Below are 25,475 nucleotides of genomic sequence, written 5' to 3'. Positions count from 1 at the left end.
CACTCAATATCACTGAGCACTGAAGATAAAATGAGAATCATAAACTAAAGCTGAAGAGAAAATAGAATTTGACTTACATACTTACCAAGGACTCATCTATTTGCAACTGTACTAATAATGATGACAGCCTCATGGGCCAGGCCCTGTGCTAAGTGCTTTATTCATTAATTCATTAAAAATATACATATTTACATATAAACAAGTACAACAATATAAACAGAAGCCACACTTGCAGGGGGTCACAGGCCAGCCAAGCAGTATAGCCTTGCCAGGAAGGTCTCCAGACCTCAGTTTCCTCATCTGTCAAATAAGGAAGCAAGGGGCGACCAGTTACCTTCCTGGGCTGTTGTAATGATTAGATGAGGTCGTACATGAAGATCTCTTAGCACAGCTGCTTCATGTGTGTAGTAAACGCCTTAGGAGTATCTCTAATTGTTGTTGTTGTTATCAGTTTTGTTGCCATAGCAGAGTGTGAATTTGTTCCCTGTCCTGAAGTAGGATGAGTTGGATTCGAAGCCCCCTTCTGACTTTGCACATCCCCAGGAGGTTGCAGAGGGATCCAGAGAGCGCCACCAGGCCCACGTAGTCACTGAGGTGGAGCTCTGAGCAGGAAGTTGTCTGCCATCTTCTCCTCCTTGTGTCTGTCCCTCTGACCCCTGTGAGGGCACCAGCCTTTGTCCCGGATGACTCTTCCTGCACCAGAGAGCATGTCCTAAGACCTATGGAGACTTACAAAATAGGTGTGAGGTTGCTTTAAGAATTAAATGAAGTAGTAGACATAAAAAGAAGCCCTGGTGGCACAGAGGTTAAGGCTGCTAACTCAAAGGTCAGCAGTTTGAACCCACCAGCTGCTCCTTGGAAGAAAGATGTGGCAGTCTGTTTTTGTAAAGATTACAGCCTTGTAAACCCTATGGGGCAGTTCTACTCTGTCCTATAGGGTTGCTATGAATCAGAATCAACTTGTCGGCAATGGCAATGGGAAGTAGACATAAAGTGCCTGGCACACAGCAAATATTCAATAAATATTTTTTAAAAACCCGTTGCCATTGAGTCAATTCCAACTCGTAGTGACCCAAGAGGACAGCGTTCTACTTGCCCCATAGCGTTTCCAAGGAGCTCCTGGTGGATTTGAACTGCTGACTTTTTGTTTAACAGCCATAGCTCTGAACCACTACGCCACCAGGGTTTCCAAAATTTCATTTGGCATTATCTATAAGGTCCCTGGGTGGTGCACTTTGTGCTTGGTTGCTTACCCTAAAGGTTGCTAGTACAAACCCAACCAGGGGCTCTGTGGAAGCTAGGCCTGGAATCTGTTTCTGTAAAGGTTACAGCCAAGAAAACCCTATGCAGCAGTTGTACTCTGTAACACATGGGTCGTAATCGATTGGACAATAATGGGTTTGGTTTTTTTTTTATTATTTATAATTTGTATAAGATATTTGCGGTAGTGTCTCTAAAAATATGACCTCATTAATAACCATCAACATAATTGAGCACTACTGCCAAGTTCCCTCTTTTGGGTCTGGATGCCCAATACCTTGCCTACTTTTTCTGCTCAAGGCATTCCATTTTCCATGGGGACCTGCCCCGCCCTTGCTCAATGGTCCTGGCGGGGCTGCCAAATACAGTTTTCAATTCCAGATTAATCCACCAAAGACCACCAGGAACGAGACTATAGTCTGACAAAATCAGATTTCTGGACCCGATGCAGCAGTAGAGGGTACTCCGGATGACTCAGGTAATGTCACTTACTGGGCAAGAGGGTGGAGGGAAGCTCTTTTGTATGGTTGGATTCCTGCTCAAGTATCCAGAGGAGGGCTTAAGGGAGGCAGGATCAATCCTGGATTGGTTGCTGTTTTGACAACATATTAAGAAATACAGAGGACTGATGCATTCATGAGGCGAGGGAGGCCGGGCAGTTGGGTATCCCTCATAATAGATGAGAACAGACGTAGATAAGAAAGCAGTGGTCACTCAAAGAGGGGTCGATATGGCATTTCCCAGCGGCTGTATGACTTTGGGAGAAACGATGTTTCCTGTCAGCTTTGCAGCTGGCTTTATCTTTGCTGCCCTCTCCGACTACTTCTTTCTTTTTCAGTCCAAGCTGGTTTTACTCTTTGAGCCTAGTACTGGGTTAAATAGTGTCCCCTCAAAATTCATGTCCTTCCCAGAACCTCAGAATGTGATGTTATTTGGAAGTAAGTTCGCTGCAGATGTAATTACTTCAATTAAGATCATGTCAGACTAGAGTAGGGTAGGTCTTTAATTAAATATGGCTGGTATTCTCATAAGAAGAGACACAGAAACAGAGACACAGGGAGAACACCATGTGACAACAGAGGCAGGGATTGGCATCATCAAGCTACAAGTCAAGGAATGCCAAGGTTTGCTGGCAACACCAGCAGCTGAGAGAAAAGCAGGGAACAGATTCTCTTGAAGAGCCTCCAGTAGGAACCAACCCTGCTGACACCTTAATTTCAGACTTTCAGTCTCCAGAACTGAGAGAGAACAAATTTCTGCTGTTTTAAGCCAACTGGTGATAATCTGTCATGGCAGCCCTAGACACTAACACAAGCCCCAACAGTGCCTCCGTACAATTAGAGAGGACAACCTTCCTCAAGACACTTTACTGTGATTTGCCAAAAATTGTCATAACAAGTATTCAAACCTCTGATGACTATGACATGAAAGGACCCTCTGAAGTTGTGCAAAGCGTAACCTGCAACCATAGGCAACAGCCCTGCCCCACACACTCTCAGCTGGGGCAACTGGGCATTGGGGGCTGGGGCAAGACACTCTCAGATTGGAGGTGCAGGTTGGAGCAGATCCCCAGGGGAGGCTGAGCTACAAGCTGCTGTTGCTGAGAGTCCTATCACTGCCTAGGCTCCTCCTGACCTTCCAAGGACTGATAGCATGCTCTTCTTTTCATTCTGAGGGTAGCCCAATCTTTTTTCAGTAACCTTTTCCAGTCAGTTTCTGTTGCTTGCAATCTCAGAACCCCTATCCTGTGTGGAATTCACATGCTGGGAGCCCTCTGCTGTTGATGGAGATGGAAATGCAAAGAGTCCTCAGAAGCTTCTTTGGAATTTCATCACACAAGGTCTTCTCATTTGGAAGTCATCTGTTTTTAGGATAATAGCGCCTTTCCTGTCAAAAACAGATATTTGCAGCCCAAAATGTATTAGAGATAGTATGACAAAAAAAAAAAAAAAAACTGGAAAAATGGAGGGGTGGTGAGTGATGCAACCCACTAGCAGATAATCACCATCATCATAGCAGCTAATATTTATCAAGAACTTACTGTGTCCCAGGAACTGTCCCAAGTGCTTTGCGTGCACTGTCATCTCATTGAATCCTTAGAACAATCCCATGAGTAGGCACAGTTATTATCTCAATCTTACAGATGTCTCTTCCGGCATATCTCTTCCTGTAGGCCCTGTGTTCGGTGCTGAGGGTAGAGAGGAACCAGATGCAGGCCCATCTGGATGTACGCACTCTTTATCTGTGATGTAAGAGAATGATTTTTCCTGTGACAAAATGATTCCTCCCTTTGCAAAACAATTCTCCTCTGGGTCATCCCTCCCTCCTTCATTCTGTAAATTCCATGATGGTTCACTGTATTCTCAGTGCCTGACTCACAGTAAGCCCTTAACAAATACCTGCTGAATGAATGAATAGTATGATCATCTCCATTTCTACAGGTAAGGAAACTAAGCCTCAAAGAGGCTCATAACTCTCTTATGTGAATGTTATCAACAAGTGGTAGAGCAGAGATTCAAAACCAGGTCAGTCTGCATCTTTTCTCCACTGTACCACACTGTGTTTATCTACCCTAACTCTATGGGGCAGTTCTACTCTGACCTGTATGGTCTCTAGGAGTCAGAATCGATTCAACGGCAATGGGTTTGGTTTGGATTTTTAAAGATGGCTCACTCCTTTATTTGAATAGGAGAAAGCCAATGTGCCAAGGTAAGGCTCTAAGATCAAAATATCACATTCTAGGAGCTTCTCTGGCACACAGAGACAACAGATGTTTCCCATGGTGCATTGCCCAACACTGGGCACGTAGTAAGTAGGTGCTCAATGATTGCTTGCTATTTTGAATTGGGTTAACAGTTTGAATCCACCAGCTGCTCCGTGGAAACCCTATGAGGCAGTTCTACTCTGTCTTATAAGGCTGCTATGAGTCAGGATCAACTGGATGGCATTGAGGCTGGAGAAAATTGGAGGCAGTATGGTCAAATGGTTAGAAGGGCAGACAGCCTGGGTTCAAATCCCAGGTTTCTGTGCCAGTTTTCTCATCTGTAAGACTGAGATAATAACTGTGCCTACTCATGGGATTGTTCTAAGGATTCAGTGAGATGACAGTGCACGCAAAGCACTTGGGACAGTTCCTGGGACACAGTAAGTTCTTGAAAAATATTAGCTGCTATGATGATGCTGATTATCTGCTAGTGGGTTGCATCACTCACCACCCCTCCATTTTTCCAGTTTTTTTTTTTTTTTTTTTTGGTCATACTATCTCTAATACATTTTGGGCTGCAAATATCTGTTTTTGACAGGAAAGGTGCTATTATCCTAAAAACAGATGACTTCCAAATGAGAAGACCTTGTGTGATGAAATTCCAAGGAAGCTTCTGAGGACTCCTTGCATTTTCATCTCCATCAACAGCAGAGGGCTCCCAGTATGTGAATTCCACACAGGACAGTTAGAGTGGCGCCTGTTCCTTTGGGCTGCCTGTGTAATTTGGCACATTTATTATGAGCTCTGATTCTCAGTCATTTCCTTTGTGGGATGACACTGCTCCACCACTGGGGGCGAGGCTCCCCCTCTTCCAATGCCCAGGCTATTTCCTGTGCTCTGTTGTGCTGAAGAAACTCAACATGAAAGACATCCCACACAGGCTGGTTGGCCAACCTCAGAGGTACACCTGCTGCAGAGGGTCACCAGGCTCAGAAAACATCCTGTGAGCACCTCCAAACCTAGCTGTGCCTCTTGTCCACACCAAGGCCATGCATTCGATTTTTCAAATAATAGTTTGAAAAATAATTAAAACTGTATAGGTAATGCATGCACAAAGGATAAATCAAATCAAACAGCATCAAAAGGATATGCCATGAAACAGATGACTCCTGCTCCCTGCCTCTCAGCCTCCAGCCTTCCGTACCTTCCCCCAAGGAGATCACCAAGGCCTGTTTCTTGAATATCCTTCTAAATATGACTATGCATATGTTGTTCCAACTCACACTGACCTCACGTGTACAGAGTAGAATACTCCATAGGGTTTTCAAGGCTGTGACCTTTTGGAAGCAGATTGCCAGGCCTATTCCCCAAGGTTCCTCTGGGTAGATTCAAACCACCAACATTTTAGCTAGTAGTCCAGCACTTAACCTTTTATGACACCCAGGAGCTTGTTTATGCATATACCCAAAACCCACTGCCATCGAGTCAATTCCAACTCATAGGGACCCTACAAGACAGAGTAGAACTGCCCCATAGGGTTTCAAGGCTGTAAATCTTTACAAAAGCAGACTGTCACATCTTTCTCCCGTGGAGCAATTGGTGGGTTTGAACCAACAACCTTTCGGTTAGTGGCCTAGCATTTTAATCACTGCACCACCAGGGCTCCTGTCCTATGCATACAGGTGCATATACTTGTTCCTACCTCTATGGCCTCCACACATACTCTAGCATGAATGATACCATCCATGGAGTTCTGCATCTTGCTGTTTTCACTTAACTATCATCGTAGTTTTCATATCAGTTCATGAAGCTCTGCCTCCTTTTTTTAATGTCTACATTGTATTTCATTGTATAGGTGTCAATACTTTATTTATCTAGGTCCTGATTGGTGGACATTTAAGTTATTCCCAATATTTTCCTTTAAGAAGCAGGACTAGAATAATTGCCCTTCTAAAAGGCAATGGGAATCAAACTTCCTTCTGTTGGGATTGAGCCTGTTATGAATTGAATTGTGTCCCCCAAAAATGTGTGTTAACTTGGCTAGGCCATGATTTCCAGCATTGTGTGGCTGGCCACCATTTTGTGATCTGACATGATTATCCCATGTGTTGTAAATCCTAACATCTGTGATGTTAATGAGGCAGGATTAGAGGCAGTTATGTTAATGAAGCAGGACTCAGTCAACAGGGGGTATTGTTGTTGTGTGCTATCAGGTCAATTCTGACTCATAGTGACCCTATAGGACAGAGTAGAACTGCCCCACAGGGCTTTCAGGGAGCGGCTGGTGGATTTGAACAGGTTAGCAGCCTAGTTCTTAACCAACCACTGCACCACCAAGGCTCTGCTGGAGGTATTAGGTTGTATTTTGAGTCAATCTCATTTCAGATATAAAAGAGAGAAGCAAGCAGAGAGGAGAGGGACTTAATACTACCAAGAAAAAAGTGCCAGGAGCAGAGCACGTCCTCTGGACCCAGAGTCCCTTGTGCTGAAAAGTTCCTAGACCAGGGGAAGATTGATAACAAGGACACTCCCCCAAAACTGACAGAGAGAGAAAGCCTTCCCCAGAGCTGATGCCTTGAATTCGGACTTCTAGCCTCCCAAATTGTGAGAAAATAAACTCCTGTTTGTCAAAGCCTTCCATTGTTGTATTTCTGTTATAGCAGCACTAGATAACTAAGACAGGGCCCTCACTCCCCTTGCTTTCTTTCTCCTCCAACCTTCCCCACAGAGTTGCCAGGCATCCTATATATACAGGATATGTCCTGTACTTTGTCCTGTATCCTGTGTTGACTTTGTCAGGATGCCCTAAGTGTTCTGGATTCAGCTTTTTTCAATAAACTGCAAAAATTCACCCATTAGAGCTATTTTTCCTCCATAGTAACTGGCACTTAAATCCCTTAAATGGCAGCACTTGCTGAAAATCATACCTTCACAAATAAAGATCTGGACAATCCCTTAGGATCAGTCCTGTGGGTTTGGTTGAGGGAAGGCCAAAACGGGACACTGAGAATTGAACATACTTACTTTTCATGAACAAGTAGCTATCATTACAGACAACTTTAGATCAGTACTTATGGTCTTGAAAATCAGCCATTGGGTGACAGCCACACTCCAGTAACTATGCTTCTGAAAGTTAGCAAATCAATGACAGCGGTAAGCCTCTGAAAGCAGCCAATCAGTGGCAGCCCCATGCTTCTAGACAACAGCCAGTCAGCAAGTGCCTCACTCTAGTCACCTTGTTTCTGAAAGTCAGTGGATCAAAGTCAGCCTTACTCCATGACCACACTAACACAGCTGAAAGTCCGGCAACCTCGAGCTACTGCTGCTTCTGAAAGTCCACCAGCCTCTGAGCACCAGGCGTCCCAACACCTCGCATAAGATCAGCTCTAGCTTTGTCAGGGAGATTTGCTTTACAAGTACAGCTACCTCTTGCAGGCAAACAGGAAGTTCACCTTTCTTGCATCAGATATCAAGTTCAAGTTGCAAGTTTATAATCCTTTTAACAGTTTGACACCTGTTTACGGTTAGTTATGAGTTCAGACTTGTGAGTATAGATGCACTGATGTGGCAGTGTGATTATCAAATTCAATCTCTTCAAGTCTTGCAGTGGTTTCTATTGCCTGTTTTTTAATCTGTGTATACTTGAACCCCAAAATGCCAAAACCCAAATGTAAATTTTGTGATGCACTTTCTGAGCAGTAGACACTTGTTAAACAAGGAAAAAGTCCTTTTGAAGCTCTTGTGCAGTATGCAATTGTTGAAAAATGGTGGAAAGTTGGGTATAAACCAACATATATTAACAGGTAAACTCAACTAGTACCAAACAAAGTGATTAACCAATTTTTTTTGTTGTTGTATCTTAGATGAAAATTTACAGAGCAAACTAGCCTCTCATTAAACAACTAGTACACGTTTTGTTTTGTGACGTTGGTTACCAATCCCGTGACATGTCAACACTCTCCCTTCTCAACCTTGGGTTCCCTGTCGCCAGCTTTCCTGTCTCCTCCTGCCTTCTAGTCCTTGCACCTGGTTTGGTGTGCCCCTTTAGTCTATTTTTGTTTTATGGGCCTGTCTAATCCCTGGCTGAAGGGTGAACCTCAGGAGTGACTTCATTGCTAAGCTAAAAGGTTATCTGGGGGCCATACTCTTGTGGTTTCCCCAGTCTCTGTCATGCCAGTAAGTCTGATCTTTTTTTGTGAGTTAGAATTTTGTTCTGCATTTTTCTCCAGCTCTGTCTCACTGTCTGGGACCCTCTATTGTGATCCCTGTCAGAGCCGTCAGTGTTGGTAGCTAGGCACCATCTAGTTGTGCTGGACTCAGTCTGGTGGAAGCTATGGTAATTAACTAAGAAATCTTTTAATTAAAAGAAATAGCATCAGTCTTACCATTCAAATGAATGAATGTACTGTTACCGGAAGTATTTTCTGGTTCCAAAATTGTAGCAAATTTTCAAATGCTAGAATGAAATCTACTGCCATAATAATAACTCCATTCATTAGTACAGAGATTATCAAAGATCTCAATGTCTCACCTTTTTAGAGCATGTCACAGATACAAGTAATCAGAATACAAAAACAATTTTTCCTTTGTGCAATATTGCTCCCATTAAAAAGGCTAGCTTATAAAGACTATTGCTAGTAAAATCCCTTCCAGATGAGACTTCAGAAACAACAGGGAATTTCTGCATAAACTCTCTTATTAAGAGTTAATAAGAAAATTTTACTGCTTTTGTTGGAGATAATACAAACACAAATTTTTTTTAATAATTTTTAGTGTGCTTTAAGTGAAAGTTTACAAATCAAGTCAGTCTCTCACATATAAACTTATATACACCTTCCTACATACTCCCACTTACTCTTCCCCTAATGAGTCAGCCCGCTCCCTCCTTCCAGTCTCTCCTTTCGTGACCATTTTGGCAGTTTCTAACCCCCTCTACCCTCTCACCTCCCCTCCAGACAGGAGATGCCAACATAGTCTCAAGTGTCCACCTGATGCAAGTAGCTCACTCCTCATCAGCATCTCTCTCCAACACTTTGTCCAGTCCAATCCATGTCTGATGAGTTGGCTTCAGGAAAGGTTCCTGTCCTGGGCCAGCAGAAGGTTTGGGGACCATGACCGCTGGGATTCTTCTAGTCTTAGTCAGACCATTAAGTCTGGTCTTTTTATGAGAATTTGGGGTCTGCATCCCACTGTTCTCCTGCTCCCTCAGGGGTTCTCTGTTGTGCTCCCTGTCAGGGCAGTCATCGGTTGTGGCCGGGCACCATCTAGTTCTTCTGGTCTCAGGATGATGTAGTCTCCAGTTCATGTGGCCCCTTCTGTCTCTTGGGCTCATAATTACCTTGTGTCCTTGGTGTTCTTCATTCTCCTTTGATCCAGGTGGGTTGAGACTCATTGATGCATCTTAGATGGCCACTTGCTAGCGTTTAAGACCCCAGACACCACACTTCAAAGTGGGATGCAGAATGTTTTCTTAATAGAATTTATTTTGCTAATTGACTTAGATGTCCCCTGAAGCCATAGTCCCCAGACCCCTGCCCCTGCTCCGCTGACCTTTGAAGCATTCAGCTTATTCAGGAAACGTCTTTGCTTTTGGTCCAGTCCACTTGTGCTGACCTCCCCTGTATTGAGTGTTGTCCTTTCCTTCACCTAAAGTAGTTCTTATCTACTATCTAATCAGTAAATAACCCTTTCCCACCCTCCCTCCCTCCCCCCTCTCATAACCACAAAAGAATGTATTCTTCTCAGTTTAAACTATTTCTCAAGATCTTATAACAGTGGTCTTATACAATATTTGTCCTTTTGCAACTAATTTCACTCAGCATAATGCCTTCCAGATTCTTCCATGTTATGAAATGTTTCACAGATTCATCACTGTTCTTTATCGATGCGTAGTATTCCATTGTGTGAATATACCATAATTTACTTATCCACTCATCCATTGATGGGCACCTTGGTTGCTTTCATCTTTTTGCTATTGTAAACAGTGCTGCAATAAACATGGGTGTGCATATATCTGTTCGTGTAAAGGCTCTTATTTATCTAGGATATATTCCAAGGAGTGGGATTTCTGGGTTGTATGGTAGTTCTATTTCTAGCTTTTTATGGTAGTTCTATTTCTAGCTTTTTAAGGAAGCACCAAATCTATTTCCAAAGTGTTTGTACCATTTTACATTCCCACCAGCAGTGTATAAGCGTTCCAATCTCTCCACAGCCTCTCCAACATTTATTAACAAATGCAAATTTTGATAGATGTTTGCATAAAGGTACAAGCAACATTTATTCAAGTTGCAGCAAAGCATGAATGATTTTATGGAAGGTGTTGGCCGTCCTGCCCATATTCTGCATAATGCCGTTCAGGTAGCATCTGATGTCCTTTCTATTGGCATTGAAGCAATTATTCTCCTACTTCACCATTTAGTCTGTTCCAAACTGAGCAATTTAGGATTTTTGTAATTTTTGTTGGTGTTCAGTATTCATTTCTCTCTCATTCAAAAACTCATGAGCTCTTTCTAACAAACGAAGTTAAGAGAATCCTCCATTTATCTGAGACACTGAAATCATACTTTAATTCTAAAGAAATGGCCCCTAAAATTCTTGTTAACTTTTTAAGCAATTTTTCATTTTCAATGCCTCTTTGGCAATAAACCAGTTACCATTGAGTTGATTCCAACTCATGGCAACCTCATGCGTTTCGGAGTAGAACTGAGCTCCAGAAGGTTTTCAGGAGCTGATTTGGGGGAAGTAAATTGCCACTGAAAACCCTATGGAGCACAGTTCTACTCTGACACACATGGAGTGGCCATAAATCAGAGCTGACCTGACGGCAACTGGGTTTTTTTTGTTTGTTTTAGTGAGGACTAACTCTGTTCTAAGTGCCTTACATGTATTACATGTATTTCTCTCTGAGGTCATTACTCTTGATAATAATAGTACATAAGGTAGGTGCTATTTTTCCTATTTTATGGATAAAGTAATTAAGGCAGAAAGAAATTAAGTAACTCAGCAGAAGTTACACAATTAGTAAGTGGTAGAGGTGGATTCAAACCCAAGCAGTGTGGCTCTGGAGTCCCTTTCGAACAATGTGCGCTACCACCCGGGTCTGTCTGGCTCTGCCCTGCTTGGCTCTCTCCAGCATCAGTCGGCTTTCCCATTTAAGGTTTGAGCCACACCATCCTGCAGTTTATTATATTGTCTTTCCCTTGTGATGGAGCTTAAAATTACTAAATCTATGGTCACATCCCCCCTCTAAAAGGAATTCTGCCTTTGCCTTCTCAGCTTCTCCCCTCTCTTCTGCCCTTTAAGAAGCCTGTTTCTGGCAGCTTAGTGTTTGGGTTTTTGACAAAAAAAAAAAGAGAAAAAAGAGATACAACTGAGAAACTGAGAGGCATTTGCATCAAGAAGGACTGAGAGAAATATTCTGTAAGAAAGAGAAAAACTGAGGTAAATTGAAGGGAGAGGAAGGCGAGGATTTTGCTTTAACAGGGTATGTGGGGGTGAGGTGTTGGGGAAAAGAGATTTTTTTAGTTGGGAATTGAGAATGAGCGATGGGAAAAGTTTCTTGGTAACAATAACAGGAATGAAGGAAAGGGAATTTTAAGAGGTATTGCGACTTCTGATTTGGATCCTCTTGGACATTTTTCTGTTGTTGTTGTGTGCAGTGACTCAGAGTGTCCGTATATGACAGAGTAGAACTGCCCCATATAGAGTTTCCTAGGTTGTAATCTTTATGGGAGCAGATCACTAGGCCTTTCTTTCATGGTGCCGCTGGGTGGGTTCAAACACCAGCCTTTCGGTTAGCAGCCGAGCACTTAACTATTGCACCACCAGGGCTGCTTGACATTCTTCTAGAGACATCAGTAAACATTTTAATTGTTTTTGGTTACTGGACTGTCTCTTTAAATATAACTCTGGTGAGTTGATAGCTGATATTCGATAGTTCTTCACCTGAAAAAACAGCAGTTTCATAGCGTCCAACCTGATAGCTGATATTTATTGAGCACTTGCCATGTGTCAGGCAGAGTTCTAAATGCTTTACATGTTATCAACTCATTTACTCCTTGCAACAACCCTATGAAGTAGCTACTATTACCATTCCCACTTTAGAGTTGAAGAAACCGAAGCACAGAAAGTTTAAGTGTCCCACCTAGTAAGTGGTTGATCCAGGATCTGAACCCAGGTGGTTGAGCTCCAGAGCCAATGCTCTGAGCCACATGAGGCTCTGGTTTTTATGTGCAGGTTCTGAGCTAGGTGGTATGTGAAATACAAAGATTAGTGAGATACAGCTATCATTAAGGGAGAAAACATGGCCTCAGATAATTAGAAGGTGGAAAACAGCAGGTAGCAGGAAAAAAGACTCAGTGAAAGCCTTCACAGGAGATTGTACAAATGTGGGGGCAGGAGGAGGGGAGAGTGGAAGATGTGGAAATCCATGAAGTTGATCAAATCTTAATTATAGTTCAGTACGTGTCTGCGGCAGATTGTGTTTTCTAAAGACGGCCACACTGATAAATTTGCCTCATCTTACATGCTTTTCTTTATATAGTTACTGACACTCCTCCCACAGAAAGATAGGGTCTATGTTCTCTCTTTTTGAATTTGGGTGGAGGCTTGTGACTGCCCTGACCCACGGAGTTCCGCAGAAGTGATCTTACACGTGATTTCTGAGGTCATAAAAGGATACTTCTTCAGCCTGGCTCTGTCTCTCAATGTTTGCCCTTAAGAACCCAGACACCTTCCCAGCCCACAAGAAGAGGCCACATATGGGTGTTCTGGCTGACAGCCAGCTTCAATTGCCAGACATGTGAGTAAGTGAGCCTTCGGCCCTCATAAGATGCCAGCCTCAGCATTGGAGTCTTTCATTTGAGGCCCCAGACAACATCTTCATTGTGCCCTGTCTAAATTTTGGCCCACCAAAATTGTGAAAGATAATAAAGGGCTATTGTTTTAAGCCACTAAGTTTTGGGGTAATCTGTTATACAGCAGGAGATAACTAATAAAGTATCCTCCTAGAATTTCTTCTAACTAGCTTCAGAAAGAGGTTCCTGGGTAGTACAAACAGTTTGCACTTGCTAAAGATTGGTGGTTCAAACCCACCCAGTGGCACCATGAATGAAAGGCATGGTGATCTGCTTCTGTAAAGAATTATAGCCTAGGCAACTCTATGGGGCAGTTCTACTCTGTCACATGGGATCACTACGTGTTGGAACCGATTCAACAGCATACAACTGAAGAAGGTAAGACTACAGCTAAGAAAACGCAATGGAGCAGTTCTATTCTGCAACACATGTGGTTGCAAAGAGTTGGAATTGACTCAATGGAAACAGATTTGTTTTGTTTTGTTTTGCAGGGGACGTTAGCTTCAGAAAAAAAAGAAATTTATATTGCATAACTCAAAGCAACGTCACTAAATTGTACACGTAGAAACTGTTGAATTGGTGTTTGTTTTGCTCTGTATATTCTCAACAACAACAAAATAAATAAAACCCAGAGGAAAAAAAAGAAATTTATGTAGTCATTCATTCATTCACCCAACTGTGAAATCCAAAAGAGTATATTCAGTATCAAACATGGCTAGATCCAGGAGGTTCAAACAATGTCATCAGGGTTCTGTACCTATCATCTTCTCTTGGTTCTGCTTTTCTCACTGGCAGCTCTAAGCTTCCCTGGACTTTACAGCCTAAGATCCCAGTAGAAGTGTATTTCTCCAAAATACCAGCATAAACCCTGAAGAAGACCTGAGTCAGCTGCGGTAAGTGAATTATTTTCAATTTCAAGTCACAAAAAACTTACCTAAAGTAGCTTAAAGTTTAAACCATTTATTACTTACTTAGCAAGGAGTCTAGAAGTTGGAGGCCCCAGCACTATCAGATATCAAGAACTCAAGTTCTTTCTATTCTTTATTCTATCCTTATGTTTGTTGCTTCATGGTCACAACATGGCTGCCCTAGCTCCAGGGGCCACATCTGTCCTCAAGAAAAGAAGGGAAGGGGAGGGGAGGGGAGGGGAGGGGAGGGGAGGGGAGGGGAGGGGAGGGGAGGGGAGGGGAGGGGAGGGGAGGGGAGGGGAGGGGAGGGGAGGGGAGGGGAGGGGAGGGGAGGGGAGGGGAGGGGAGGGGAGGGGAGGGGAGGGGAGGGGAGGGGAGGGGAGGGGAGGGGAGGGGAGGGGAGGGGAGGGGAGGGGAGGGGAGGGGAGGGGAGGGGAGGGGAGGGGAGGGGGACAGAGTGCCTGTGAATGGCTTTTGGGTTAGCCAGTCGACAGTGTCTTCCATGCCTGTCCAGTCCTCAACCAATCATGGCCAGGGGCATGGAGGTCTCTAATTGGTTAGGCCCTAGGTCAGAAGGGTAGGGCTAGCTCCACCAAACCCACACAAAGCCCATGGACTGAGCAGGATTATTTGGGCATTGCTATTGTTGTTAGGTACCATCGAATTGGTTCTAACTCATATAGAGGTGAGATGTTTGACCAAAGGAAGAACATACTAAAAAAGAAACAAACCACTGAGTCAATTCTGACTCATGGCGACCACATGTGTTACAGAGTAGAACTGAGCTCCATAGGATTTTCTTGGCTATAATCTTTACAGACATAGATTGCCAGACCTTTGCTGCTGGATAAGTTTGAACCATCAACTTTTCAGTTAGTATACAAGCACCCCTGGTGGTGCAGTGGTTAAGAGCTACGGCTACTAACCAAAAGGTTAGCAGTTCGAATCCATCAGCCACTCCTTGGAAACAATATGCGACAGTTCTACTCTGTCCTATAAGGTTGCTATGAGTCAGAATTGACTCAATTGGCAAAGGGTTTGGTTTGGGGTTTAGACAAGCACAAATGGTTTGTGCTACCCAGGGACCTAAGGACATATTAAACCTTAAAAACAAAATCAAACCAGTTGCCATCCAGTGAATTCTGAGTAGGACTGCTCCATAGAGTTTTCTTGTCTGTAATCCTTATGAAAGCAGATCACCAGGCCTTTCTTCCATGGTGCCATTGGGGGCGCCAACCTTTAGGTTAGTAGACCAGTACAAACCCTTTGCACCACCCAGGGAACAAGGCCATATTCCAAAAAACCCATTGCCATGCAATCAATTCCAACTCATAACAACAGAGTAGAACTGCCCGCTTAGGGTTTCCAAGGCTGTAATCTTTACAGAAGCAGACTACCACATCCCGCAGAGCGGCTGTGTGTTCAAACCTTTGGGTTAGCAGATGAGCACTTAACCACTGTGTCACCAGGGCTCCTTAAGAACATATTGTTGTTGTTAGGTGCTGTAGAAACAGCGCGGGGGCAGTGTCTGACCTCCTTTAACTTCACACGGGGGATGGAGAATCAAGATCAACACCCAAGGCTGATTCCTATAGCATACCTCCTCTCACCAGCCATTTTTACCAATTCTGACGCCATCTGTCCCTCCCACTACGCAATCTACTTCTCTGCTGAGCTCAATAATTCATTGCAATGGCTTACACAGAACTCACAGGCAATACTCACGATTATGCAGTTTATTAGGGAAGTAACAGGTTACAATTCAGGTTCAGGAACATTCAGGATACAGTTCTTCCATCAGGACAGCCACTTCTCAGCTGTGGCCCTTGGCCCCTTGGCCTGGGCTCTTCTCTGTTGGGGGCAAGTGTTACAAAGCTCTTTTAGCTTTGCTGATAAGTGCTCAGAGGCACCCCACTCTGCCAGTAAACCTCAGCTTAAAGGCGCTCAGCTCTAGCTCTGTGGGTCAGAAAACCTAGCTCGGCAAGTGCCTGGAGGCACCCTACTTCACCAGCAAGGCTTCTGCCCGCAGGCACTCAGCTTTCTCGCTCCCTGGGCTCCCTGACGGCATCGTCTCCTGCTGGTCTCCTGCAGTCTCCTACCAGTCTCCTGGTTCTGCTGCCACCAGTTCTCTGGCACTGCTTCTCACAGTCTCCAACACTACAGCTCTTCTCCTCTGTCTTCTGTGTCACAGCTCCTATCTCTCTGTGTCTCCCTTTAAGCCTAGTGGTATGGCAAAAAAAAAATAGTAAGTTTCCATATACCTCATTTGCATAGTCTACCAAGTCATTTGGTGGGAATTACAATGACTGGTTGGAAGAGCCATAATCCATATGAAGTAATTCACAGCACCACAGGTGTGGTCAAGTAGGTTCTGACTCATAGTGACCCCACGTATAACAGAATAAAACACTGCTCCATCCTCACAGTCATTGCTACGTTTAAGCCCACTGTTGCAGCCACTGTGTCAATCCACCTCATTGAGGGCCTTCCTTTTTTTTTTTTTGCTGACCTACTTTACCAAGCGTGATGTCCTTCTCCAGTGACTAGTCCCTCCTGATAACTTGTCCAAAGTGAGTGAGACAAAGTCTCACTGTCTTCACTTCCAAGGAGAATTCCACTGTACCACTTCCAAGACAGATTTGTTTGTTCTTCTAGCAGTCCATGGTCTGTTCAATATTCTTCACCAACACCATAATTCAAATGTATGAATTCTTCTTTAGTCTTCCTTATTCACTGTCCGATTTTCTCATGTATATGAGGTCACTGAAAATGCCATCACTTCAGACAGGCGCACCTTAGTCCTCATGTGACATCTTTGCTTTTTAACACTTTAAATAGGTCTTTTGCAGCAGATTTGCCCAGGGCAATATGTCGTTTGATTTCCTGACTGCTGCTTCTGTGGACGTTGATTGTGGATCCAAAAAAAAAAAAATTAGTAAAACGAAATCCTTGACAACTTCTATCTCTTCTTTGTTTATCATGATGCTGCTTATTGGTCATATTAAAACCAAAATCAAACCCATTGCAGCCAGGTTGGTTCTGACTCATAGCAACCCTACAGGACAGAGTAGAACTGCCCCATAGGGTTTCCAAGGAGCAGCTGGTGGATTTGAACTGCCGACCTTTTGGTTAGCAGCCAAGGCTTAACAACCGTGCCACCACCAGGTCCCGAGCTCATATTAAAAAGAAAAAAAAAAAAATCTCTGTCAAGTCAATTCCAACTCACAGTGACCCAACAGGACAGAGTAGAACTGCCCCACAGGGTAACTGCCCCGCAGGGTTTCCAAGGAACACCTGTGGATTTGAACTGCCAACCTTTTGATTAGTAGCCATAGCTCTTAACCACTATGCCACCAGGGTTTCCAACCCTATATTAGAGGGTACAAAAACATTTTTCCACTACAAGAGTTGCAGAGGTTCCATTGTAAGGATGAATTCAGAAGGCTTTTACATAGCCAACTTTTGTTTGAAGACAAGAGGGTGGGAGATGGGTGTGGTTAACAGTTTAAGCACAAACCAAGAGGGAGGAGCACATGGCAGGGAAGGGATTAGGACTGGAGAGCATTTCAGTGTGGCTGGAGAATGGACTGCAAGAAGGGTAGGAGAAAATAAGGGGCAATCACAGCTGTTCATGAATGCCAAGCTATGCTAGTATTTTAATACAATAGCCATAGACAACATTATTTAATTTCTGCAAATTCCCATGTTCCATGTAAGAAAATTGAGATCTGGATCAAGAAGGGAGTGTTGACCTGTCGTGGGGCTGGTAACCAATGTCACAAAACAATATGTGTACTAATTGTTTAATGAGAAGTTAGTTTGTTTTGTAAACCTTCATCTAAAGTACAATAATAAAAAAAGGAAAACTAAGAAGTGGAAAAGTTGAGTCTTTTGCTTGAGTCACTTGCTCAATAACTGGTGACTGGCCAGACGAGAATTCGAGCCTAGGTCTTTGTCTTTCTGGTTAGACTCCAGGCTGTCTGACTCTACAGCCTCCGGTTTAAAAGAGGTCCTGCACTGATTCCCTATAAATGGAGTAACTCAGGGGAAAGAGGTCCAATTAAAGTCTCACGAAGTCACTGTCCTCCTGGAAAGATCCGGATGCAGCTTCTACGTGCAAGCCTTGGCCCGTGTTTAGAGATTGGGGTTGGAACTTCATTGTGAAATGTTTGCAATCCTCAAATTAAGATTTCTGACTGAATTTTTAAATTACACCAACACGGAGGCCAAAGAATAGGTCACTTGAGCTATAAACGTATCTGCTCCGCCACTCCTGGTCTCATCAGGGTCTCACCAGATGAAGCAGACCCCTATGAAGCTGAGCTGGTGTTATAGCTGGGCCCTCAGGAAGGGGTGAGCCCCTGGGGCTGCCCACAGTGAGCAGAATCACGGGAACTGCAAAATATAGCCACCCAGCTGACTGATCTTAGGCATGAAGTCAGGGTTCCTATGGCCCGTTGACTGCTAGAAGGCCTAGGCCAATTCAGGAGGTCTCTCCACTGGCCCTAAGGCTGATCATGGTCCAGAACGTCTGAGCATTGTGAGACCACATGCCACAAATCTCTGCACCTCTCTGAACCCCAGTTGCCACTGTTATAAAATGACAATGATCATATCTATTGATAGGGATCATATGTTATCAAGGGCATCAAGCTCTTGGCAAGGAGCCCTGGTGGTACAGTGGTTAAAACACTCAGCTGCCAAGTGAAAGATCATCGGTTTGAATCCACCAGATGCTTCCTGGCAGACTGCTTCCATAAAGATTTACAGCCTTGGAAACCCTCTGGGGGCACTTCTACTCTGTCCTGTAGGATCGCTATGAGTCAGAATAGACTTTACAGCAGTGGATTTGGTTTGGGGTTTAAGCGTGGTATCCAAGATCTGTTGTCATACAAGTTGGAAGGCAATGTAGGCTAGTGGCAAAAAGTATGGCCTTTGGACTTGGACAGATACCCCTGAATGCAAGTCTTATAGGAACCATTTGTGTCCCTGGCCAAATTAACTTCTCTCTCTAAGCCTCTGTTTCCTCATCTGTGAAAGAGTAATGGCAAGCCTACCTCATGGGGATGTAAATAAAGATTAAATGAAATAGTAAGCCCATCTTCTTACCTGACAAAACCATTTTAATTCTCCTGGAATTCAGATTTCTCGGTTAATGGAATTGGGGTGACCCACCCAGGCCATTTGCCCTTAGGCGTCCTTTTTGAACCTTGAAACTTTAAGGAACTATTCCCTGAAGTCACTTTCAGGTCAAACAATAGCCTAGTTTGCCTTAGGCGTTGAGTTCTTAAGGAAAATTGTCTACGTGCAGCCAGCTGCAAGAAGCAGGAACTCCAGGGTCTGACTAGAGGCTGTGTTTTAGGATGTGCAGTGTGTGCTTGGTGACTCTGTAACTGACCCGGAAACCCTGCACTATGCTTGGATGCTATTGCCTGAGAAATTAACATACCAGTGACCTATACAACCCACTTTTGCTGTCCCCTCCTCCCATCTCTTCCCAGTAGCTTTGAGGTGACACCCTATTTGAAGCACATCTATTCAACGATGAGTATATTCTGTTACTCTAATTTTTACTGTTTCTCTGTGCATTTAGGTTTTTGACACACTTGCTCCAGTGATCAAGTATCTGAACCCTAGTAAACTATGTGTATAGTGTATTCGCATTTCTATACAATAATATTGTAAGTGTACTTACAGAAAAACCATTCAGAATGTACTCTAAACTGTCAGCACTGGTTATCTTGTGTTTTGGGTGCGGGGTTGGCCAAACCTTTTTCTCTACAATAGATTGCTGCAAAGTTTGATCTTTGAAGAAAAGGGAAGAGAACAATTATACTTAAAACCAAAAAGTTGTAATAACTAGGTAATAAATAACATCTAAATAACAAACTGGAAACCCTGCTGTAGTAGTGCTACGGCTGCTAACCAAAAGGTCGGCAGTTCGAATCCAACAGACGCTCCTTGGAAACCCTACGGAGCAGTTCTACTCTGTCCTTTACGGTCGCTATGAGTTGGAATCCACACGAGGGCTACGGGTTTGGATTTTTTTTTTTTTTTTAAATAAGAAACTGAAGGCAGAGCCAGGCCCACTACTGGGAGTCCCCGAGGAAACGATTCAGCACTTTTCCCCCACCCCCACCCCCATCCCCAGGACTGAAAACAGCTGGGCCCCAGCCCCAGGCATGAGGACCGCATTCCAGGGAGCGACCGTGGGCACCCAAGTCTCCCTCCTCCACAAAGCCCATCTCCGACCCCCGCCTCCCACCCGTTGAGTGCGTTTTTCACCGTCTGGTGCCGGGCCTGGAAACCGCTGGAGGCCCACAGGAGAGGGTGCGCGTTCCCGGCCCAGGGCCCGCCCAGTGGCGGCAGCAAAGTCTAGTCCTGGGAGCCCCTGCGGGGCGGCCGCGCTGAGTCAGCACCGGGCGGCGCGAGCGCGGCCTCGTGACCTGCGGCCACGTGATCTGCTAGGGGCGTTGAAGAGCCGGCACTGTCGCTGCAGCCACTGCGGAAGGTGTCCTAGTAAGTAGGGAACGGGACTGATGGGGATCCTCCTCGGGGACCCTCCTGGCGGGCAAAGCGGGGGTCTCGGGGCGCTGCCCCAGTCCTCTGGCACCGTGGGGGCCGGGACCCCTGCGAGCTGCTCTGGCCCTTTCCCCACGCGGGGCCGGAGGGGCGGTGGCCGCCTCTGCGACGAGTCTTCTCACTCAAGCAGACCTCAGTGCATGGGGGAGTTAAATTCCTCCTCCCAGAGCGATGACCATTGCTCGGTTGTGATTTGGGAACACTGAGGACAGAAGGCTTCACAAAGCTAGGAGGGCCAGTAGGAGCACCACTTCCCCAATACTGAAAGAGACACACCTAGGCAGACAAAACCCTTCTCTTCACCTGTTTTAGTGGCCCAAGGTGATCCCATGACCCCTCTACTTCTTGAGGAAGAGTCCCTGGGGTACAGAGTACTAAGCCTGGGACTAGAAGCATGTAGAACTGGGTGTAGCTACAAGATAATAGTAACAGTTAATATATTGAATATTATATGCTTTACACGCCTTATTTCATTTAATATTCACCATCATGAAATCTGTGAAATAGGTATTATCATCTCCATTTTACATGTGAGGAAACAGGCTCTGAGAACTTGTGTCATTTGACCAGGATCTTGCTGTTAAAAATGGGGCAACTGAGATTAGAACCCAGGTGTGTCTCCTAGTGTCACCTCCTGGTGGCTGTGGAGGCACTCCACCCAGCCTGTTAATTCCTCTGTGAAATGAAAGTCAGGGCCTTCCTCTTCACAGCCCTGACAGCTTGAGGAAGGGGTTGTTGCTGGATTGAGAGGGCCTTTCCCTCTCCACCTTAACTACCCCATCCCTTTTTCCGCCCATGTCCCTTACCAATGACTCATTTTTGTCACCCCTTGCAGGACAAGATGAAGCTCATCATCCTGGAGAACTATTCTCAGGCCAGCGAGTGGGCAGCCAAATACATAAGGAATCGCATCATCCAGTTTCACCCAGGGCCAGACAAATACTTCACCCTGGGGCTTCCCACAGGTGTGTAGTGTGATGGGTAGGGTGCCAAGGATGCAGGAGGAGGAAGTGGGCATCAGGGGTCTTTGAGAGCCCAAGATAGGTTGGGCTCACTCAGGCCAGGGACTTTAAGGAGGGCTCTGAGATACTTGTGCTTTGAGAGAGAACCTCCCATGCCCCTCAGGCATGCAAAACGGAAGACCCAGTTTCCTTATGGGTCTATTTAGTTGCTGCCCAGACCTGAAGGTCCTGGAGCAGAAGAGATCTTGGTTAAGCAGAAAGAGCTTGATTTTTAGGCTGTATCCTAAGTCAATCCTTGTTAACTAGAATTAATTGAATTAAGTCCTAATGCCCTAAGGTAGCCGTTTTGTGTAGTGAATTAATTTATCTTCTGTGCACCTAGAGTGGTACCATCCTTGGGAAAATTGAGAAGGTAGTCACTCAGATAATTTCCTGTAAGGCTTAATTATGCAGAGGACCTAAATGGAAAACAGTCCTAGTTTCTTTGAGAAAAAAATCAGAATGTTGGCTTTATATGAAGATAAAATTTTTGACTCCACCTTCTCAAGGCAAATGTCCTCCGTCTTCAGGTGTGGGTGTACTTGCCCCAGGGCTTCCATATGGCCCTGCCTGACCTATGCGTTAGAGGAAGGTTCTCCACGCTTTTTCTGTAAATGGCCAGATAGTGAATATTTTGGGCTTTGCTGTCCATGTGGTCTCTGGCACAGCTCTTCAACTCAGCCATAGACAGTATATACATGAATGAGCATGGCTGTGTGCCAGTAAAACTTTATTTATGGGCACTGAAGTTTGCATTTATATAATTTTCACATTACAGGATAGTCATTTTTAAAATTTTTTTCCAAAAAAATTTTTATATTCTTGTAGGCTGTACAAAAACAGGCGACACACATTTTGCCTTTGGGCCAACATTTGCTGACCCCTGCACTTGGAAGTTTAAGGAAGTGGTATCTGCCTAGACCTGTGAAACTGCTAGCATGTCAGGCCATATGGGAGCTGAACTAACACCCTGTCTTCTAACTGTGGGGTGACCCAACCTCCACCTGGGTCAGAGTCTGGAATTCTGCTTAAATCCCTCCCTAGCTTCCCATCACTTGCAGAATCAGATCAAAGCTCCTCCGAGTGGCATTCAAGGCTCTCTAAGACCTGACGCCTTCTTACCTGTCACAATTGAACCAACACAGCATTACCACGGGTTCCTTGGATCATTCCGTTATGTGAAGCACCAGTCGAGTTCTGGGTGGAAACCACAGAAATTAACTCCAACCAACTTAAGTAGAAGAGGAATTTATTGGCTAAGTATTGGAGAGCTCACAGAATTAATGGGAAGGCTAGAGGTTTGGAAAATGGCAGAACAGGGGAAGCTGTGTGGTCTAGGCATAGCTAAGGCCTGGTCACAGGGACAGGCTGAAATCATGGTCCCCAAACCCCTGCCCCTGCTACACTGGCCTTCAAAGCATTCAGCTTATTCAGGAAACTTCTTTGCTTTTGGTTTAGTCCAGTTGTGCTGACCTCTCATGTATTATGTGTTGCCTTTCCCTTCAGCTAAGATAGTTCTTGTCTGCTAATTAGTGAATACCCCTCTTCCTCCCTCCCCACCCTCGTAACCATCAAAGAGTATTTTCTTCTGTGTTTAAACTTTTCCTAGAGTTCTTATAATAGTGGTCTCATCCAATATTTGTCCCTTTGGAACTGACTAATTTCACTCAGCACAATGCTTTCCAGATTCCTCCATGTTATGAGATGTTTCACAGTTTCATCATTGTTTTTAGTTGTTGCATAGTATTCCATTATGTGAATATACCGTAATATATTAATCTATTCATCTGTTGATGGGCACTTTTGGTTGCTTCCATCTTTTTGCTATTGTAAACAGTGCTGCAGTGAACATGGGTGTGCATATATCCGTTAGTGTGAAGGCTCTTATTTCTCTAGGATATCTTCCAAGGAGTGGAATTGGTAGCTCTATTTCTAGCTTTTTAAGGAAGTGCCAAATCGATTTCCAAAGTGTACCATTTTACATTGCCACTAGCAGTGTATAAGTATTCCAGTCTCTCCACAGCCTCTCCAACATTTATTATTTTGTGTTTTTCCTCCTGCCTTTTTTTAATGCATGTGTTTTATAACACTGAGTTTTAAATGAGCCTCAACTTGAGAGTTTGCTGCTCCTCAGGGATGCCTTCCCTGGGCCCTGAAGGTGAACCTGTGCTTGCTGTTACCACGACTGACATGACTGTCCCACCTCTTAGACAGGGAGCTGTTTTGGGACAGGTGCTATGTTTTTTGCTCTATGTCCCTGTCACGGAGCTCTGGTGGTGCAGTGGTTAAGAGCTTGTCTGCTTGCCAAAAGGTGGGCAGTTTGAATCCACCAGCTGCTCTTTGGAAACCCTATGGGGCAGCTCTACTCTGTCCTGTAGGGTCACTGTGAGTCAGAATTTACTTGATGACAATGGGTTTGTTTTTTTTGTTTGTTTGTTTTTAGTCCCTGTCACAGGCCCCTGTGCTTCACACACAATAATAATTAAGCCTGGCGTTCACTCAGGCTCTAGTCACAGTCCTTTCAGGTGTCACTCTGCTGGGCACTGGGGATTCAGCAGTGAACAAGACAGACACAGTCCTGCCTTCCTGGAGCTTACAGTCTAGTGGGGAAATAGGCATTAACCAAGCAGTTAATGGATGACAATTGGGACTGGAGCCCTGGGGCAGTACATCAGCTCCAGCTTGTTTCTCTCAGATCTGGCAGCTTCTCCTTCCAAGCTGTCCTGACTTGTTCTTGGGTGTGCAGAGGGCACCCAGGATCTGGGGGCTGAAGGGACATTCATGTGTGTGGCCTCTTGTAGGGAGCACCCCACTTGGCTGCTACAAGAAGCTTATTGAATACTACAAGAATGGGGACCTCTCCTTCAAATACGTGAAGACTTTCAACATGGACGAGTACGTGGGTGAGTTTCTCAAGTCCTTAACTGATTCCAGGAGAATCATGGGCTTGACCCTAAGGAGGAGGGGGGATGTCTCAGGGAGCTAGTGATAGGCTCAGTTGTCAATATCTATCTCTTCCTGGCTTTGGTTTGTTCAACTGAAAAATAAATAAAGTTGACCTCACAGGTTGTAAGCATTAAATGGCATCATAAGAGATGTGGAAGATAACTCTTAAAATATCTCCTCCTCCTCTGCCTCCTCTTAACGCCATGCTGTTTCTTCCTGGGACAAGTGATCGTGAATAGGGTCATGGCTCAGGTCAGTGTCTGGGTCTGGACTTTATCTCCAGCATTCACCCTCCAGCTGCCCTTTCTCTCTGGTACACTGGGAGGGGAGCTGAGACTGATGTCCTTTCCTTTGCTGCTAAAAAGCTACACCTTGATCTTCCATCATTTTATAATAGCCCCACTTTTAAACATTCTTTTAGTTTTCTTCCTGACTGAAGAGATCCTTTTTAGGAAGCCCTGAGATAATTCACTCCAACCACATGGTGTTCAAGTTGGGACTCAGGCTGAGCTGGTCACAAGGGCATAATAGGGTAGGTTGAGAGGCACAGGGTAAAGGGTGTGCCGGCTTCCCTCCCCAGTTGGACACAGCCCACCCACATAGCCCATTTTGTCTAGGCTACATCCGGAAGCCCAGAGTGACCCCAGCCTCCAGCCCATGTGAAAAGGAGATCATAATGAGGGGATTCACAAGGGCCTAATGTGTAGCTATTCTGGCTCTGGTTCCTTGGTCATAGGTAGTAGCAGAGGATAGATACTCATAGACACCAGTTTAGCCTACCCTGAGTGGTGGGGATTAGGGTGCTGGTGCCCAAGGCCACATGACAGGCCACCGAGAGCCTCTGTGGGTCTGAGGGCATCCCAGCGTCACCACTGGTAGCAGGGCTCTGGCTCAGCCTGGGTGTGATCAAGTGTGGCCCTGGCTCTGCAGGCCTTCCTAGAGAACATCCGGAGAGTTATCACTCCTTCATGTGGAAGAACTTCTTCAAGCACGTTGACATCGACCCAGAAAACACCCACATTCTGGACGGCAATGCAGCCGACCTGCAGGCCGAGTGTGACGCCTTTGAGGAGAAGATCAAGGCTGCAGGCGGGATTGAGCTGTTTGTTGGCGGTGAGCTTGGCACTCCACAGCACATGTGCTGGACCAGGCCCTGGGTGGTTGGAACACATGGGAAGGAGAAGGACAAGATACCATGACTGTCCCCACACAACTTTTC

The 25,475-nt window shown here is 44.9% G+C and overlaps 1 protein-coding gene and 1 long non-coding RNA gene across 11 annotated transcripts in view; one reads left to right on the top strand and one right to left on the bottom strand.

Annotated features, from left to right (window-relative positions):
- Positions 1–147: 147 nt before the first annotated feature.
- On the bottom strand, positions 148–20,142 carry LOC126070103 (uncharacterized). 4 transcript variants are annotated; one of them, XR_007516122.1, is made up of 5 exons: positions 20,013–20,102; positions 19,423–19,532; positions 15,453–16,623; positions 3,302–3,502; positions 148–719 (listed from the first exon to the last, which is right to left on the bottom strand). It is a non-coding gene; the product is annotated as an uncharacterized LOC126070103 (long non-coding RNA). The 4 variants fall into 4 exon arrangements; XR_007516120.1 differs by lacking the exon at positions 3,302–3,502 and having other exon boundaries at positions 148–728; positions 20,013–20,142; XR_007516123.1 differs by lacking the exons at positions 3,302–3,502; positions 19,423–19,532 and having other exon boundaries at positions 148–728; positions 19,993–20,140.
- A 5-nt stretch (positions 20,143–20,147) lies between these two features.
- The window catches only part of GNPDA1 (glucosamine-6-phosphate deaminase 1), a 34,283-nt gene continuing 28,955 nt past the window's right edge, over positions 20,148–25,475 (top strand). For 3 of the 7 annotated variants that reach the window (XM_049873946.1, XM_049873945.1, XM_049873944.1), the window contains exons 1-4: positions 20,150–20,246; positions 21,145–21,274; positions 24,112–24,213; positions 25,187–25,369. In XM_049873946.1, the coding sequence (XP_049729903.1) occupies positions 21,151–21,274; positions 24,112–24,213; positions 25,187–25,369 (409 nt within the window). In that variant the 5' untranslated portion in view covers positions 20,150–20,246; positions 21,145–21,150. Of the gene's footprint in view, positions 20,247–21,144; positions 21,275–24,111; positions 24,214–25,186; positions 25,370–25,475 lie in introns of all 7 variants that reach the window. The other 4 variants (XR_007516119.1, XM_049873943.1, XM_049873941.1 and 1 more) reach the window with 3 other exon arrangements.

Source organism: Elephas maximus, chromosome 2, assembly GCF_024166365.1.
Source record: "Elephas maximus indicus isolate mEleMax1 chromosome 2, mEleMax1 primary haplotype, whole genome shotgun sequence".
Lineage (NCBI taxonomy): Eukaryota > Metazoa > Chordata > Mammalia > Proboscidea > Elephantidae > Elephas > Elephas maximus.
This window is presented reverse-complemented; position numbering and strand designations above follow the sequence as displayed.